The sequence below is a fragment of the Pelmatolapia mariae genome, linkage group LG7 (genome assembly GCF_036321145.2).
Source record: "Pelmatolapia mariae isolate MD_Pm_ZW linkage group LG7, Pm_UMD_F_2, whole genome shotgun sequence".
In the NCBI taxonomy this organism is placed as follows: Eukaryota; Metazoa; Chordata; class Actinopteri; order Cichliformes; family Cichlidae; genus Pelmatolapia; species Pelmatolapia mariae.
The window spans coordinates 8,270,586-8,290,501 of NC_086233.1; the positions used below are offsets into that span (position 1 = coordinate 8,270,586).

The window sequence follows — 19,916 nt, forward strand, 5'->3', positions numbered from 1 at the left end:
CAGCTAACACCTTAACCTTCTTATCAAAGACAAATAATATAAAACGTAAAATACTGACAATTTTAAATAGTCAAAAGTTGTCCATACCTGACTCTGTTTCTGTCAAAAGTATGTTATATTGCACAATCCTGTTGAACATATATGAGATATTGTCAATTACTAGGAAAATACTTGTTTTTAAAAAAGTAAATAAATGTATTTATTTAAGTACTATTATAATAATAATGAAGATACTACCAGTTCCAAAGCAGATAGAAGACAAACCTACCACAAGCAAGAGTCTTCTTCTTCTACCACAGAGTGATGTGCTCTCGCGGACTGCTTATATTCAATGCAGCATGCTTACCCGACAAAGTTATATATGGGAGAAATGCCAAATGTGGTGTGGATACCAGTGAGAGGAGACATCCGCTGAAACGTAGTGCAAGGACATACTGTACATCAGCTTTCACTTCTAAACATTCTTTAAAGCTATTTTTGAAGAAAGCAAAGGATTTCTCACTTAAAAACAATTCAAACTATCATGTCCACATTAAAGAAACAAGGTGCAGAAGAAAAGGGGATTCCAAAAAATGCTTTGTTTTTCATGTTGCAGTTGTGAAGCTGATTTATTTTATGAAGCATCTCCAAAACAATGATTTTCTCCCTGGTTGCCTTTGCCATATTTTACACTATATCAACACAGATTGTATTTCAGCTGTATTTTTCAGGACAGTGTCACACAGATGAAGATCTACTTACAGCTGAACATTTAATGAAAACAGCTGTCTGCACAGGCTGCAAAGCGGCTCATTTTTCACTGACGGTGTATGAGTGTAACCACAACTCCAGTGTTTAGAGACTTCAAGTCTATTTTCTAATAATATTTGAAGATAGACTTGAACAGTACCTTATTGTTACACTTACACAGTGATTTACTATCATTTAATTCCATTGAGCTGTGTAAACTTTGAGATATTTTTGTTTGTTTTTCTTATTAATTTCTGACCTATTTTGTTTGAGTATTTGTCCATAAAAATGTTCCTACTGATTTACCAACTAGATTAAGATGGGAAAGTAACCGCAAAAATGTCTGATTCTCATGAGCAGTTTAGGATAATGCCAAAGATATCCCACTTCTCTTTTGATACAATCACAACCTGAATTGTAAGCTAAGCTCATACATGATGTTATCTGAGACTCAGGATGCTTCATTAGAAGGATAAAGATATAAAAACACGAAAAAAAAAACATTAAAAACTATAAACATCGGTTTATAATGAAGGAGACACTGAAACAATTTTATACAATTCAACAGTGTCTTTCTGTGTCTTAGGGTCATCTCTGGAATGCCATAAATCCAAGTTGGCCACAGCTGTTGCCATGCCACACAGATTAATTAGAGATATATGTTGGAATGGCAACGTTCAATGCTGCAAGTGGGAATGGTGTGTTGGAATTTATTAACACTAGGTCAAGTCTGCGGTGCCAGACCAAGTGCAAGGTCAAGTTTTTACTGTAGGTTAAGGATGGCAACTAAACACTGTGAGAAATGAATGTCGTATTTGCTGCTTTATAGATGTTTTAGCACAGCTAATAATATGTGTGCCTTACGAAACAAAGTGAGCCTTCTTACAATTCAAGAAGTTAGTACACCAGTATGTTTTAACCTTTTTTTCCCCCCATTAGGTAAGATAGTTCTTATGACCCAGGCCTACACAAGTCAAGTGTGTGTAGACCGTCAAATACTGTAGAATTATGTTAATCCACGAGGAACTTCCTGATCCTCCCTGCAGTCTTTCTCCTCTGCATACTGTCATTTACTTCATTTATGACTCTTTATATTCAAAAGGCTCATGTTTTATATCAATTTTTTTTGTTATATCATACATTACATCCCTGGTAGGAATATATATATATATATATATATATTTTTTTTTTTTTTTTTTTTTTTTTTTTTTTAAGACATCCCGCATAAGAGCTTGCATCCTCATCTGTACTCTGTGTCTATTTTGAAACCATTGCTTACTTTTTGAGCCCTGCTGACAAGCTGCACTCAGTGGAGAATCATATATGGGGCAACAGCAATATTATTGATAGTTATGCTAAAAAATAAATAAATAAATAATAAAAATAAACTAAAATATACTGCATATTTACCAAAGTATATAATAATTAAGGTGTTGATATTCATATTAATATTGATAATCTGACCACAAATACAATCTTCTACAGCTCACACAGACTTGAATGCACTCAGTGAGTTTGCTTACAAAGCATACGTTAAATATATGACATAGACCAAACATGGCCAGGAAGGCAGCTCATGGTTACTTGAGTTCAGCATTTGTCACTAATACGTACATCAAATGTTTCATACTTCCATCAGCAAATGCACACTGTTAATAATCCCTACTTAAATTAGCATGAATATAAATTTATAGGGGTTTTAAAAACACAAAAACACACTTTGCATTCTATCTTTCTAATTAAAAATGTTAATTTTATTTGATAAATTTATAATATATAAATACTAGGATGATTCGAGTAATGTAGGTCCTTAGCAAGAATATCCAGATTTTTCTGTTTGATTTTCTTCTCCCTAATTTGCATCCTCATATGCACCCTGTGTCTGTTTTGAACAGGAATATTGCTTGCTTTCTGCCACCTGGTGACAGGCTGCACTCAGCTGAGATTCTCTTATGTCTATAGAAAAAATGTTATTGTTAATTACAGCAAAGAATAAAAAGACAATGCACAGCAATAGTTAGATACAATATTTTTATTAGAAACCTTTTTGAATGAGCTACCAATAACTTCTAAAACATATAAAATAATAAGAAAATTTAATGCATGTTTACTGAAGATTAAACAATTTCACAATGTCTAATGCACTTTTGTATAAGTGGAAAAAAGTTATATACATATATTTATAGGTAATTGTTTAATTATTTAATGTCTTTATACACTTCATAATTTTAAAAGCACATAATTGTTGGGCCAGAGTGATCTAACATATCAATATACTGCACAAACAACTTTCACGTCTTCTACTACATACACAGATATGAATGCATTCAGTGTGTTTGCTTACAACGCATAAGTTAAATATATAACATAAACCAAATATGGTCAGGAAGACAGCTGATGGGTACATGAGTTTAGCATTTGTCGCTAGTACGTAGATCTTATGTGTCATGTTTCCATCACCAAATGCACATCCTGAATTGTTCATAATCCCTACTTAAAATAGCTCATGTCAAGTCCCTTGTCAAATGGTTGGACCAATTAAAGTAAAAACACACATTTCAAACTTTTGTTAATGGATATATTTTTAATTTTAATTAAAAATATTAACAAACAAAAAATTATTTTTAAATTGTCATCAATAACTTGTAATGTTATTGAGAGTTTCTGTGTAATAGTTTCATAATAACTAAATTATACAAATAATTTCATGTGATTAACTGTAAGAGATATCTCTCAGGCATTCACACTCATATGTCAACCTATTAACACTTCAACCGACTCTGCAGACACAGCTTCAAGTCCACTTTTGGCACATGCACATCACTGCAGTTTGAATGTCAACCTCATTCCACTTGTTGTGCAATACAATCACTGAAATGTCACAGTCTTTAGTATGACAAACTTCTTAAACATTTCTACATGAAATTGTCACTCAGTAAAAACACAGTCTTGCAATTTGGATTCTCTAATGTTTATTTTGACACTTGAGCTGGTCAATAATACTTTTTAATGTAAATAATATATATATATGTGTGTGCATGTAAGAAGCTTTCGTGATCATGGTAAACCTAAGAAATTTGGCATTTAGGTATCTTTGATTAGCTCCTTCATCCTGTGAGACAGTGACAGCAAGTCAAGCTCTATCATGTGGTGTGTTTAGAATCCCAACAAACTAGATGAGGCCACGGCAACAATGTGAACTTGTCATCGAGCACGTACAGGACAAATATATTACATTTCCAACTCTCTTGCTAAGTAAGTGCAATAATGATAAAACAAAGCTTAAGTTTGTTTTTCTAATCTCAAGCTTCTCATTTATTTCACTTTCATTTTAGTGGGGGTTTTTTTTGTTTTTGGTTTGGAACTGACACACTTCATTTTGGCACGTCTGACAATTTTAGAAACTTTGACACACATATACTATGTCCCTTTACAACATATTTTTCTACTCAACAAAAAAAACCTCTAGAAAAAACTGTTTTGCAGAATATACTCAGAATTTTTTTTCTTTGTAGTAGTTTTTATCATATTTTTAAAAATCTGCAAAGCTTGCTATGTGTAACTTGGGATATTGTCTGTGACTTGGGATGTTCCTTTCACTGTAATTAAAAGGTTTTCCTTTCTATGTGTATAAGACCCAGATTTGAGAAAAGTGTTTGTCCAGCAGAACCAGTCAAATGGTGGAGCATTGTCTCAATTTGTGGGACAGGGGAACAAAGAATAAAAATGCTATGCGGTTCCACAGAAAGAACACCTAATGAATAGGTGTGGTGTGGATGATTTATACTAGGGGTGTCAAACTTAAGGTTCGTGCACCACATCTGACTCACGAGATAATTTCATATGTCAATTATTAATGGCCCATTGGTATGTGAGAATCTTCAGCCCTGCTGAGAATCCATGCTGACAGGGGTGGGATTTTATGTTTTATTTTGATGGGCACACCACACAACCAATCCCACGTGAAGACAGACTAGGATCGTACCATTATGTGAATGAAGGAAGCTATTTATAATTCTTAATTTGGTTGATCTTGTTGGTTGCTAGCCTTGACTATCAAGGCAAGCAACCAATAAATCCTGCCTAATTCTTAACTTTCCTGTTGTCCTCCTCCTTCATTGATTGTGGTTGTCCGGTGTTGCTGTCTCCTTCCTGCCTTTGCCTCCACCATGGTGGGGTGGACGTAACACAAGTGGGGGCTTGTCCAGGATCTTTTTATGCTGTGGACAACCAAAATTGATGAAATTGTGTCGTGAGTTTAGGGTGGCTATGTTTCATGGTTGTGGTTGAAGATTAATTTTGACCTGCTTAATTTTGTTAATCAACCTAGCGTTGAAAAGATTGACTTGTGTCGCAAAGACGACTTGTTAAGTATTGCTTAACAGTGGTGTGCACTTGAAGCTATTTGTAATTCTTAATTTGGCTGATCTTATCCTCACTACAGACAAGCATCAATTTTGGACTTTTAACTATTTTCATAACTTTTACAGCTTTTCCTACCTCCCTTTATATTACAGAAAGAAATTAAGCAATAAACAATTAAATGACAGAAAAGTTTCTGTTTTTCACTTTCTACTATAGAAATTTCAGTTTCTTTTACCACTACAGTTAAAAAACAGCAACAAAAAAATGGACAGTGTTGGGAATGAGCTACAAGAACTTTTTCTGTAATTTTACACATTTAAGTCCATAGACTCATACTGACAGATTTCTTTCTTCGTCACAGCAGCGTTTTCTTTATCATGTAGAAAAACTGTTAAATATGTGACTTCTTTACACTGACAGAAAAAAAGAGTTTAAATGGTTCAACATGGGCCGTATGTAGTCCGCAATGTAAAATGCTTTTCACACCCCTGATTTATAACATTAACTGATAAAAAATTTATTGATATTTAAGTAACTATTTACCATATTACATTACATTTCTTACTTCTGTTGCAAAAAGCCCCAAAGCATTAGGCAAAGGGATTGTGGCTAACATTTACTGTACAGTTCTACTCAGTAACAATATTTTTATTTACTGACAGAAAGAATATTTAATATAAAGGTCAAGTGATGATCTGTGACAGAAATGTGTTACAAACAACTGGTATTGTTTTATATTTCTCAAGATCCTTAGTGCTTCTCAAATCAAACGGTTATGCTTGACATGTATTAAATCCTTATATTAGCTACCTTTCACAGATAAAGAAAAAAATACAGGCAAAAGATCAATTTGAATGCAACTATTTAATCTTTATTGTTTCAACATAAAGCATATCACATTATATGATACAATAAATTGAAACGAAGTACAATTTACATATAATAATATAAATAAAAGAGAAAGTGTGTGTTTACTGCTATTTCGGATATTGTCTAAACTGATATATATATTTACCTTGCCAGAGTCATAACTCTTAGCGCTCAGCTGGTTGATCTGAGACTTGCAGCATTAGCATCCTCCTCATCCTCCTTGTGCCCGTGCTGGATCTTCCTGCACTTGGACAGGAATTCCCTGGAATACAAACACAGCAAAATATTTAAATGTTCAAAACATGTAAATGTTGGAAATGGACCTTTAGATCTATCGTCCTTGAAAAAACTGAATATTTTTACTCACATTTTAAGCCTTTTTAATTAATTCCATAAGTGTGCTTGTCCCTATAACATCATCTCATTTAATTGCTGATATTTTAACACTCAGTGGATTTTAGTGTGTTTTATTTTACAGTGATTGCTTTAAAAACCAAATTGCATGTGGGGAAAACGATTTTTTGTACTGAAATAAACAATTATACTTGAGGTTTTAAACAGTCAGACTGAATATACACAGTGGAGGTTGGTGACAGTGGATTTAATGGTCTGAAGGAGCCGATTCTGTTGTTATACATAATAGAGGGTTTAGTACTTTTTTTGACATGTACAAAATTCTGGGCAGTTTTTCTTTTTGGAAAGATTTAGGTCATTTGTTCTAAATAATAAACTGATAGAAATTGTATAGTTACTGGGGTCTTTTGCATGCAATTTGACTTAACTTTACAGGAATGTCCAGTGTGCCCCAGTCTCTGCGAGAACTTTTGGCCTTCACTTTTTCGTGAGCGCAGTTTAGTGTTCGGAGTGCACCAGTTGTTTGCTAACTTGGAGTGCAATAGCACACACATGCTAGGTCTGTGTGTGCAGCATGTTTTAGGGCTCCACTGTCATACCCATGAAATATGAGTAGTTATAAAGGCTACTGGGGTGGTGGCTGTAAGAGTGAGCATGTGTTTAAAGAATGGGAGGGTAAAAAGCTGTCTCTGAGCTGGTGGACTGCAGTTAGTTAACCAAAGTTAAGCTGCATCTAACTGAAGACCGCTTTCATGGTTTAGTGACATACTGTGCATGCTCCGCTTGCTCACCTGTCATGAAATACCTTTGATTTGACAGTACTTGTATAAAGATATCTCTACTACAAATTATCCAAAAGCTTTACATGCAATTTAAAAAAAAATGAATATGTCACATTAAACTGCCCTGCACAAAAGAAATGAAACTGTTACTGTGCTCAAGTGCATAGATAAAAGTGTTTGCTTTGACACAAACACTTAAAAAAACACACTGCAGCCTCCAACAGAGCTCTGAGTTTGTTCAAAACTTCTGGTTAGATAGCTGGAAGCCATTACTTAACTATTCATTGTGAAACAGAACACACCGTTTCGGTTTGAGTAGTAAAAACGTTTGTTATTGCTGATTCATGACAAACACAAAGCCCCTAGCAACATACACCTATTAATCTTATGATATGTTTTAAAAATTCATTTCTTCCCAACGAGCGTGGTAATCAAGTTGTCTTTATTTAAGCAAGATAGCTTTGAAAGCCAGGAGTAAATGAGGAAATCGGTTCCTATGCACCTCCCCTACAAGGAAAGGGGAAGAAAACAAGAGCCATGCAAATAACATGGAGATTTTTTGTCTGGGGTGACTGTCACTGAATTATTAATGGTTATGTAATATAATATATATTTAACTTTTTCCTGTCATGTTTTGAGTTGCACTGACCTCACATGTTTATGCTGGCTCACAGAAATTTAATGGTACACACACAAACAGATTAAATGGATAGATAGATGAATGGATTGATGGATGGTACTAAATCATGGTATATGTGTCTATGTACATGGATTAAATCAGTCATCATAGTCTCAGTCTGATGATGAGAAAGTAAAAGCCATATCAGGTCAAAAGGGTGGTGTTATATATTGATATATTGATATGCTTAGTTGTTGTTTGGCAGGAAACCGTGGAAAGAAACAACTGTGGGGAAGGTCCAAGCCCGGCTAAAAAATGAAATACAATATGTTCTGGACCTCAGAGCAAAGCTACACACATTGGCGGGGTTGTCACATGCTCCAGGCCCAGAAACAGGACGACAGAGGGCTTAGACTCATTTTCACCACGAGAAAAAGTGCTTGTATTGCTCCCTTCGTTTACCTCCAAATTACTCGTCAAGTGTCAAGGACCCTTTGTGGTCACATGGCGAGTGGGGCATGTTGACTACGAGGTTGTACGGTCTGACAGGGGAGGAGCCACACAGATATATCACCTCAACCTCTTGAAAGCATGGAGAGAGGCTGAAACTGTTTCTCTGGTGAGCATGGTTCAGGAGAGAGATCAGTTCAGGCCGGAGGTGCCATGTTCCACCATTCCCGCCTCCTAGATTATGATGATCATCTCACACAGGCCCAGAGAGCAGATGCTGCTTTGCTGCAACAGTGGTTTGCAGATGTGTTCTCCCGCCTGCCCAGCCATACAAATTTCATAGATCACCATTTTGAAATGGCGCCCTGGCATAACAATGCGTTTTTGGCCCTACAGGTTACCTGAACATAAAAGACAAGTTGCTTAAGAAGGAATTGGCTATGATGCTTGATATGGGAGTAATAGAAGAGTCGCACAGTGCGCGGTTTGGCAAGGACGCCATAGTTTTTACAGTGAAGAAAGATGGGTTTATATGGTTCTGTGTTGACCACTGCAAAGCGAATGAAGTATTGCAGTTTGATGCTTATCCAATCCCCGGGTCAACGAGCTCCTGGTTAGGCACATTTTTTTAACTACACTGATTTTAACAAAGGGCCTTCCACTCTGTGCGGTTTGTACCAATTTGTCACACTTCCGTTCAGCTTGTTCAGAGCCCCTGCCACGTTCCAGCTCCTTATGGACCAGGTGCTGCATCCACACGCTGCATATGCTGCCGCCTACCTGGATGATGTCATAATCCACAGCATGTGCAGTAAGTGGCTGTAGTCCTTTAGTCTCTGAGGCAGGCAGGCTCACAGCCAACCCAAAAAAGTATGCTGTTGGACAGAGGGAGGTACAGTATCTTGGGTACCACTTAGGAGTCAAGCAGTTGCGCCCGCATTTGGAGAGAACTACAACCATCACATCCTGCCTACATCCCAAGACCAAAAAAGAGGTGAGACGGTTCTTGGGGTCGACTGGTTATCACCAACCATTTGTGCCAAACTTTGAGGAGCTGACCAGCCCTTAACCAATGTCACCCTCTGTTCAGACCATGCCCTGCTGCAATGGCTCCACTGCATGAAGGATGCCAATGCCCAGATCACCCAGTGGTATCTGGCTCTCACTTGTTTGAAGTTAAATGTGGTCCATAGGTCGGGGGCGCAGATGATCATGGGGGATTTCCTCTCCCACTGGCGTGGGGGGATAGGTTCAGCCGGATGGCTCCCTGGCCTCAGTCAGGCAATGGCGGTATGTGGCGGGGGTGTGGTCTGCTCTGCTGCAGAGGAGTGGTGGGGCAGTAGGTTTGGTGGGCAGTGCCTGAAGGCTGGTAGAGCAGTTGGGACTAATTTGGGTGATCAGTCCTGCTATTTCAGCTGCCAGCTGGGACCGGAGGAGAACACTACGCCAAGAACAAGCCAGCTGAAAAGCTGTACAGAGCGATCTTGAAAAGTAATAAAAATAAAACAGGAGTACCTAACAGTGTGTATGTATGGGTCCTTTGTGGCACAGTTAATAGTTTTAATCATGTTTGGTACAATGATATTTTTCTTAGTTCGTTATTTTTTGTGGATGATCTTTGACAAATAAAGAAAATGAAATGAACGAGTGCTGGGAGGTCAAAGATCAAGCAATGTGGTCAGGGTGGGGATTTTGAAGGACAAGATGGCTGCTGAAGTTCCTTTAAAACCCAATCACCAAAGTACTTAAAGAAGTAGAACTGCAATACTTCGTCTGAAAAAAAGGTGGGTGACTGCAGCTCATAAGCCTGGAAATGAGCAGACACATGACATGTTATCGAATCTAAGTCCGCTTATGAAGCGCTAAACTTAAACTGTGACGTTTTTGACGTTGTAGAGCTTCACAACAGAGAGATTTATAACATAATACAAAATATCTGATACTCATGTATTATAACTGGTACCAGTGTGTTTTGGATGATGTAAAATAAACGCACTATCCTCCCTTCAAAATCAGTCCATATTCATTTTAATATATTATTTGTGGGATAAAGAGAAATAGCAGCAGCTACAATATTTTGCCTTTGTTTAAGAAGCTCCTACAATATGTGAAGAGCATCTTGTCCAGACTGAGACTCTTTTGCAAAACAGGGAGTAGCATGGCGAACCGCCAGCAAAGCTTTAGCTCTTCTGTCAGTAAGAAACGGTTTCGGAACTGGAATAATCCAATAAACTAAACCTGATTTTGATGCGCAAAGCAAGCAGTACTCACCCACAGGCCTGCCTGCATCTAATACACGAGATATCGCACTATTAAACCCATGGCATTTCGTGTGGTATGGTAATTCGCTTGCCATCAGATGTCTTGGGTGAAGCAGAACCCATGACGCACTGCACTGCTATAACACAAATTTCTACCTGGGGCAGTCGTTTGAATGCCCAAATATATCATTCCTCCAGAACCCTACTATTTTATATCTCCTTTGTTCATCTGGAGGAGGCCAGCGTATCCCACTGACTTTGCCAATTTGGTGGAGCGTTACACGAAAACGAAACAAAAACTATGCAGCCAGCAGTTCCATGAGTTTCGGTTTAAATGATAGAGACACTGGCTGGCCGCACTGAGTTGCAATCTGCGCCAAGTATTATTGGTGAGTCTTTATTTTATTTCTGAACATTATACTGTAACCTGTGTCGCAGACTTTTGCTTGTCCGCGCAGCCTGAGTTTGTTAGCTTTGCTGAGCTGTACACAATGACGCAGTCTTTGATGCGCGTTACCTTAAACGACCTCGCCTCGAAGCCGTTTGAGGACAGGCTCGAGACAAAGCAGTGGGCGTCGATATTTTTTACATAAAAGTTTAAAAATGAGAAAAAAGAAATGAATGTCGGTATGACGTGTCTACATAAAATAATAATAATAAACGTATAAAAAGCGCACACTCACACAAATGATTCTTAATGATTCAAACGTCCCTCAAAATCGCTTTTTTTCGTTAATAATGAGCGAAATTCACCTAAATTAGAGCACAGTTAACGCTGTTTACTTATTGGAGCACTTTTAGTTGTTTAAAGTGTAAATCTGTGAGGTCGATGGACACATAGAAGTATGTTTTTACTGGTGTTAAAAAGTTTTACGGTTTTGAAAATGACGTAAAAGACCGCGTTTGTCCATGTATGCCTCACTTTCAGTGAATAAAGTGCGGAGCACGGGGTCTCCTGCAAATGCAATGGACGATCGCTTTGCTTTGTGGCTTTCTGTGTGATTATAATGTTAATGCTCACAGTGTTGGGTTTGAAGCATCGACTACTATATTGATGTACGATATGATATGAATGTATGATTTGCATGTTTGCTACTTGCTTCCTTCAGTCAAAGCTGCATTTCACAGGTAGGATTGTGACTTTATGTGTGTCTCCCCCTCTTTATTTATATCAGCCGATGGAGTCTGACCATGGATGAGGAGGTCAACCCTGACCATGAAAATGTGAACTCAGTCTTGGCTCAGGACTCCATTGAACTGTTCCACATCCTCAGCAGTCAGTCGCACTCAGTCATAATGGAGCTGTGTCAAATGATGCCCAGTGAAGCTTGGTGCCAATATCAGCTTGACCCCTCAAGCTCTTCTGCAGCAGCAAGACCAGAACTCATCAAAACCATGTTGGATTACTTCAGGTCAGCCAGTGCTCGAAGATGCCGTAACTTCCTTCAGAGAGTGTGCTTCTCGTGTGAGAACATCCCCATGCTTCTGGAGTCGAGGCTCATGTCAGTGGCAGGATATGACAGCAGTGAGTATAAACTGGTGTTTGTCCCTGACCAAAGCACTGCAATCCTCAGTCACTTTCACTTTGAGGTTTAATTTACTCGTCCAGGTCCTCTGTTCTGTCAAAACAGTAGAACAACGTGAAAGGTAATTTAAAGCAGTCTTAAAATTAGAGTTTTGTTTGGTGAGCAAATGCATACATATACGTATTTCATGCATACAGTACCAGTTAAAGGTTTGCCTGCTGAGGAGAATAGGGTATAAGCACTGAGGTTGACACGGAAGTGGTTACATTTATTTGACTGTATACGGAAAGAACCCAAAAATCAACCCCACAGTGAACAGAGCATCAGCAGTTTTCTCTCACCAAATTAACACATTATGACAGCATGAACTAACCTTTACTGTATTAACAGACTTGTTGAATTGACAAATTTAGCATAAATGGTAACTAATTTCTGATGACTAAGGGTTGGTGTGCTCAGCTCTTAATCTGTTACATTTAGTCAAGTTTTTAAAAAAGAATTAGGTGCAGAGGTTTTAATTTATTGTTGCTCTTCTGTAATCCGCACAGTGGCAAATGTATACATACAGGTTCATATATATTTGACCACTGGGCAGATTAGGGTTAGGGTTGGGTCCTGGTACGGACCCAGCTTTTAAGTGTAGTCCACAAATTTTCAGTAGGGTTGAGGGCAGGGTTTAGGAATACAATTCCACTTATCTGACTTTATTTATTCCAATGCTAATACGCTTATTCCCATGATGAGTGTATGTAAACTTTTGACCACAACTATAAATCTGGGGCACAGACATCAGAATCCCTTTTTAATGTACAGATTCTAACTGGAGTATTTTAAATACTATTACTATAGTTTTGGTGTTGCCTCAAGCATTTTTCATGAATATAATGGTCTTATTTTGGGGTCACAAATTTGTTAGGAGCTGCATTATTTGAGGTTCTTTTGTAGTTGACATGATGGACTACATTTAGCCTTTCAATGTTCCCTAAGTTGTCACTTAGATGACATTTACATAAAGCCATAGAGACATTTGTTGTCATGTTTTCACAGCATGGAGTTGAATAATAAGTAAAATGTATTTAACCACAGTAATTACAAACGTAACTATAATTGTGCTTATCTGCATGGCTAACAGTATGACTTTGTGCTTGAATGTTTAGCTGATGATGTACCATCTCCAGCCGCAGAGAGCGTGTCTCTAGCAAACACAGGTAGATCACCTCTGTTTGTCTCATATCTGTGTGTACATGTATGTGCATGTAAAGATTTGTAGTTTTAGTTGTGCTTGACTTCACCTCTAAGCTTACTATAAATACATATATTTGCAGTCTGCAGGTGATTTTCCATAATTTGGTGTTTTCTTTTTTGGTTTTACATCAGACTGACCACATTGGGTCACGTTTCTCTGGCTTGTTTTGTGTTTACTGAGCACACCCAAAACATCTTCTGTGGCTGAGCCCCATCTAATAAAATGTGGCTCAGCCATAAGATCAGAAGCCAAGATTAAATGATAATGAAACCCAAAGTGAGGCACTAGATGAAATTCATCAGATGTTAATGTTTTTGAACTCTCATACACTTTATTTTTCTAAGTAAAAATAAAGTAGAAGTAAAATTTAATCACAGTAGTATAACACAAAGTCAGTTAAATTTCGGGGATACCAATCTGCCCATTTTGGAAGGTTCAACTATTGTGAATCCATTTTAGCTGCTTTAGTGCAATTGAAAGTGACATGAGGTGCACTGGAGTGGCAACAGCAAGATGATCTCATAAGAGGAAATAGTTTTGCAAGTGGTTTTGCAGACCATTGCTCTCTCCTTATACCTCTTGACTCTTTTAGCTGGTGTCGTTGTCATTGCTGGAAGCATGAGATAGCACCTGCAGCCCATGCGGGTTGTAAGAGTTACTTTTGCTCCTCCAGTGTGCCACGTCAATATGTGCTATCACTAAAAAGGTTGCTGTGCCTTCCAGCCCGGTCTCAAGATAGTAGAGGAGATGCCTATCTTGTGGAGTCTGTTTCTGACAGTTTGGTCAATGGAGGTTATTTTTTAGGGGTCTAGCTGTGTTCCTCCTGCTACTGCTGTTGGGCTGATGGCCTTCTAGTGCCCTGTCCTGCTCTACTCTTCTAATGGCCTGTCTCCTGGTATCTCCTCACAGTTTTGTAACTGTGCTGGGAGACACAGCAAACCTTTTTGCGATGACCTGTGAACCTTAATGGGATGCAGGTGCTGTCTCATGTAATCAGCAGTGACAAGTTCAACAGCAAAAAGCACAGCTAGAGGAAAATCAGTCAGGAGGGATAAGGAGAGAGCAGTAGTTTCTCCATCACCTGCAAAACCATTCCCTAGTTGTTGCTGCTCCGGTGCCCCCTCACTGGTGCTTTGCACCAAAGAAGGTGAAATAGGTTCACAACGGTTTGTACTGATATTTACCTGTGTTCCCTTTATTTTTGAGCAGTATAGTCTTCATTTATCACCTGTGGCTGCAAAACAATCATCACTACCCTGATGGTGACAATACCACTATAACCATTCTACCGCCACTCAAGAGTTATGCCTCTTTCTTTCTCTTTATAGAAAAGCTTAAATTAGTTTTTTTAATTTTTCTTATTTATTTCAGCAATCACTTGTATTAGCTCAGTTTAGTTTACAGTAAAGGCTCAAAGAGAACACACTTAGGGGAAAAGTGAAACCAAAAGCTTAAGATTGTTGTAAATATGTTTGCATGTATCAAAAAATTCACGTGACTTATGTGTTCGTTTCACTTTGGGATTCCCCCAGCATTTTATTTTTTTGCGTTATTGGTGTGTAGATCATTTCGAAACTAATAGGAAGGTTTAAGAGGTGTAGCTACAGAATATTTGAACGTCTTGCAACACACTTTATTGCATTCATCCTTTTTGGCATGTTATACTTTTCTGCAGGGTTTTCATGCACTGTATGTTTTCTGTGTCTTCTGTATTGCAGACGGTTGTGAAAATTCTAGGCTTGCTGTAACTGATCAGAACTCGTCACCGCCATCTTTAGAGCAGCGGCTCGTTAAGCGCCCACGGATCGGTAGGATACACATGTGACTTTTAATTATTCATGCGTTACAGCTACATTCAAACCATCACACAAACCAACAAAGAGGAATATTTAATTCATTGATTTATTAATAAAAACACATAAACAAGAGTTTATGATAAGAAACTAGGAAGAGTTAAAACACAATACAGTAAGTGTGCAGCTGACAGTGGAAGGACTGGGATCCATCTTGGAAAATTTCCAGTACCTATCTAGTTCTCACAATAATTAACCCAGCATGGTGGTATTGCTAATTTAGGTTAAAGTTTTAAAGGACTTATCACTTTTTTAGCACTCAAACCCTTTGCCTTATCTTGGCAGTAAAGCATGTGCTGCCAAAAAAGCTCTGCCCCTTTGGCACATGGACCTATGAACTCTGACATTGTTCTGTGGTATCTAGCATCACTGTGTTGGTGGCGAATTGTTTTTATGTTGTATGTAGGGGATAGGGAAATTGGGCTTACGTGGATGAGGGTTACACATCATCCCACAGATAATCAGTTGGATTTTGATGAGGAAGTCTTTAGTTTAGCATTTAGTTGTGCTGCTTCATGTAGTTGAGCAATTATTGTACACTGTGGGAAGCTGATGTCATCAGAGCGGGCCTATGTCTTAGATATCAAAATAAGATCAACATGAAACCCAGGGCTGACATTTTCAAGCAAGACAATCCCACTGTAAAGAGATTATCGGTGTTATTCACTTCTAACTTTTCTAATGGGTTCCACCCACAGATCACTGGGAGCAGTACATCAGTGAAGTGAAGAAATTCCTGCTGAAGAGATGGGAGCGACTCACAGCTGGCCTGGTGAGGGAGGTCCAGCTGGAGAATGTATGGGTCAGCCCGAGAGCGGCAAACAGAAGCAGAGACAGACCTGATCAAACCCCTGGCTCAGCAGACAGAGGGGGCAGAACACCAGGTCAGCAACACTTCCTCTAATTGTACCAGTTGATGATTGGGCTTTTTTTAAATAAAGGGATTTTTTGAAAAGTATCTTGTGGTACACAAAGAAATAAAATCATAGCAGCTTTGTATGTTCTAAGGTTCTCATGTAAACTTACCTAATCATGAATATTTGAAGTCTGCTGCACACTACACATCTTTCTCACCAAACTCAGAGCCCGATGGGGATTACGGGTATTTGGAGTCCAGAGTGACGTTGGAGACGTTCCTCCAGGGATGTATGGGTAAAGTGACAGTTCTGGTGGGCCAGACTGGAACAGGAAAAACTCTGCTAACATCTTGTCTAGGACAGCAGTGGGCTAGTGGATTAGTAAGTTCACTTTTTGTCAACATTTATAATTATCTGCGTTATCAGGCATGTTCTATGTTCATCTGTATGGCTAGTGCTGGTCTTATTTGTATTCAGAGGAATAAAGGAAGAGCCATTGTCCCAGAATTTGCATGCTAGTGTTATAAAAACATAGGACAGCTTTATTTCCATACTGTATGTAAAGGCCATATTAAATATAACTGACTTAAACTGGCTTTACTGTGACTATCATTATTAGAGTATGCTGTAGGCTTAGGAACCATCACTGACCTTGCAGAGGTTGCAGATGATCCAAACTCTGCATTCTCATTGTTTATTGGAAAAACCTAATCAATAAATTATCAATTTGGTGCATTAAGAATAAAAGTAAAGATACTCCTGCTACTATCAGGCAGCTACTTGTTCAGCCATTTTTCCACTGCAAACGTGTTTCTTCTGGAGCCAGTGAATGCTTTTTACAACTTTCACATTTGTGGTACTACCTAAGCTGTGCAAACAGAATTTGATATGACTTTTTTTCCTCTGCCAATTGTTCTCCTCTCCATCTCATCTAGGGTCCTATCCCTTCATCCTTTGTGTTTGTCCTGCTGGAGTTTCGTCAGCTCAACCTACTGTCACACCCTCTTTCACTATCAGAGCTGCTATTCCAATACTACCTCCCTCCAACTGGGGGAGAAGATGCAAAGGTACGCACATAATGCTTGAGTAGTACTTGTTATAAAACAGTACATTTGTGATACTAAACATAGGGATGCGTTTCATTTAAATCAAAATCTGGTTTGAGCTAAACCCCTTCACATAGTTAGTTATGCTTTGCATTCTGGGATGTGACAGAATTCCATACCATATTAGTGGTAAAATGAATGTAAATTGAAGATCAAAGTTGTATTTGTGTAAGAAAAAAAATAAATCCATGGGAAAAGGGCTACAATTTTATGAACTCATCAGCTGATTTGGGCCAGAGTAAACAAACTACAGGTGTGAAATTCAACTGCTCCCACATTCTAAACATATTCTTCATTTGAACAGAGAGCCATTATCGACTACCTCCTTACTAATCCAGAGCAAAGTTGTTGGGTACTGGATGGCTATGATGAGTTTCACGGCAAACTCAGCAGACAAGAAGTGCAGAGGAAACCGCTGCACTTAGAAGATCCTCTGCCTGTCGCAGACCTCATCTCAGGGTTGCTAAATCGCCAGATTCTTCCAGGAAGCACTGTGCTGGTCACCTGTCGTGTACGGGATCTTATAGATTTGGATGGTATTTCAGATAAAGTAGGCCAGCTGCTGGGCTGGGACCAGGATGAAATCAAGGAGTATGTAGACAACTTCTTTGGTGCAAAAGGTGAAAACTTTATTTACTGGTATTTACATTGTTGTTGGGCTTTATTTATTTATTTTATTTGTTTTATTTATTTCTGTAAAGTTTTGAAGAAGTGTTGTTTTTGGCTCTTCTGTATTAACTTAATTTTTCTCTGTGGAAGTTGGTGCTTAGTATATATAATCAAGGCAATACAATTTTATCAAGTTAGAAAAAAAATGTAATAATTCACTTATTACTACTTTTTTGTATTAACTGATAAAATATGGTTTTCTGGACACCAGATTTCTGCTGCTTATTCATTTCTTGAAAACATCTAGCTCTCTCTTTCCCCACAGCCAAAGTTGTCTCTGATATTTTTTCTCGCTTTCTCTTTGACTCTTACTTGACACTTGTCTGCATTTTTTATTTTCTCTTCAGTTATGGTTGCTGTGGGTTTCAAGACTCACATAAATATCAGCCAAGTTTGAACTTGCATGTTTCCGACTAAACATTTGTGTGTCTTTTTTATTTTACTTGTTGGCAGTAGCTTATGTAAATACCCTAATCTGGGGTTATCTACATGTTTAGCAGTGCTATATTTGCTCATTTAGAACCGCAAACCAGCACCTGTATCCAGGTATAACTGGCAAATTGCTAAAATTTAGACTTTCAAACTAGTAGAAATGAGTAATTTCCATATAAAACAGGATCTCATGCGAAATAGCTGCATTACTAACATGAAAAAATTGGTGTAAAAATAATAAATGAGTAAAAATTCTTGTTCATGTTTATCTTAAATGTATGTTGTCTTTAACTAGTTTAATCATCATTTACACCCAGCAGATGTAGCTCTTAGAGAGCAGGCAGCACAGCTCCTTCTCTCCAGTCGACACCTCCTCGCCATGTCTTCCATTCCTGCCCTATGCAACATCTGCTGCATCTGTCTTGAGCATTTACTGCTGCAGTGGAGAGATAAAGACACAGGAGGAGCACCGATGCCTGACGAAAAAGGAAGTAAGGCAAGGACCGATGCTCAGGAAGCAGAAGGAGCACAGATGTCAAGAGAAGCCAGAGGGGAGGAGGGCAATAGAAGAGGAAATCCTGCACAAAGGAAACAAGAGGATGGAAAAAGAAAAGGGAGCAAAGATGTAATAATGGATGGAACAAATGGCAGACCCCAGCTGACTCCCACTTCACCCCAAGTCCCCGCCACCCTCACTCAGGTCTACCTCACTGTTCTGGCCTCATTTCTTAGCCGAGCCCCTAACCACGGAGGAGATGGCAAGCCAAAAACTAAAAGATTTCCTTACAGGTAGAGACTGAGCTGTGAACTCACTCTAGTGTATCACCATCTTGAACATTATATTTCAAACAAGATAAAGTAAATGAAAAAATGACTGTTTAGAAAAGAAAGCACCAGTGTTGCAAAAAATGCGTCATGCTTCAGTTTATGGATTATCTCTGTTTTCTGTCTTTCCGTGCAGTGCTGTCACCACACTGACCATTCTGAGTCAGTATCAATCACAGCTGTGTGAGCTGAGCCAACTGGCTTGGAGAGGCTTAGAGGAAAGCAAGATACTCTTTTTGAAAGAAGAAATTCCACAGGAGGTTTTAAAGTTTTCACTGAAAATAGGACTCTTATCACAGGTCAGACATGAATGCATGCATTAATGTCCTCCTCATATCTGTGAATGTCCACAAAATCCTTGTTGTCGAGTGTTTGCATGCTATTTATACTATTGATACTATTAATAGATTTGCTTAGTGGGCAAAAGTTTTTCCTTACAGTGGGCATAGATATGGCCAGGGCTGTGTGTAGTAAACAGAGTAAGGGTAGATAAAGGTTGTCCCTTTAGACGACTTGTCATGTTTGTAACATATTATTAATAATAACACAATTACTTATCTGCTGTTAGGTGGAGCTCAGACGTAAGGACGGGATACTTGCCAATGCCTACTGCTTCATTCATCTGACAGTGCAGGAGTTTTTAGCTGCACTGAGAATCATGACTAGTAATGATGTTGATGATGCACAGCTGAAGAAGAGGTAAGGAAGCCAAATGGAGAGAAATATGGGTGTAATTTTTAAGATGATTGCAGTGTCAAGACCTGTTTAGGTTATATAGCCCACCTGATGGAGAAACTACGGAGTCACACGGCAGAAGCTCTGTACTTTTGGCATCGAAACACGGTCAAGATGACCTGCTGAAGTTCTGACCAAGTATCAGAATGGGGAAGAAAGGTGATTTAAGTGACGTGGCATGGTTGCTGGTGCCAGATGGTCTGGTCTGGTTTTTTTCAGAAAATGCTGATCGATCGG

At 38.5% G+C, this 19,916-nt stretch overlaps 1 protein-coding gene and 1 long non-coding RNA gene across 2 annotated transcripts in view; one reads left to right on the forward strand and one right to left on the reverse strand.

The window, feature by feature from the left end:
• Positions 1-4,317: 4,317 nt before the first annotated feature.
• On the reverse strand, positions 4,318-10,635 carry LOC134630452 (uncharacterized). Its single transcript, XR_010094294.1, has 3 exons — positions 10,441-10,635; positions 6,110-6,226; positions 4,318-4,949 (listed from the first exon to the last, which is right to left on the reverse strand). It is a non-coding gene; the product is annotated as an uncharacterized LOC134630452 (long non-coding RNA).
• A 77-nt stretch (positions 10,636-10,712) lies between these two features.
• nlrc5 (NLR family, CARD domain containing 5) overlaps positions 10,713-19,916 on the forward strand; it is a 38,823-nt gene continuing 29,619 nt past the window's right edge. The window contains exons 1-11 of the mRNA XM_063477732.1: positions 10,713-10,819; positions 11,606-11,955; positions 13,114-13,164; positions 14,921-15,010; positions 15,754-15,939; positions 16,139-16,293; positions 16,848-16,979; positions 17,323-17,638; positions 18,440-18,908; positions 19,081-19,243; positions 19,513-19,643. Of these exons, the coding sequence (XP_063333802.1) occupies positions 11,622-11,955; positions 13,114-13,164; positions 14,921-15,010; positions 15,754-15,939; positions 16,139-16,293; positions 16,848-16,979; positions 17,323-17,638; positions 18,440-18,908; positions 19,081-19,243; positions 19,513-19,643 (2,027 nt within the window). The 5' untranslated portion in view covers positions 10,713-10,819; positions 11,606-11,621. The remainder of the gene's footprint in view (positions 10,820-11,605; positions 11,956-13,113; positions 13,165-14,920; positions 15,011-15,753; positions 15,940-16,138; positions 16,294-16,847; positions 16,980-17,322; positions 17,639-18,439; positions 18,909-19,080; positions 19,244-19,512; positions 19,644-19,916) is intronic.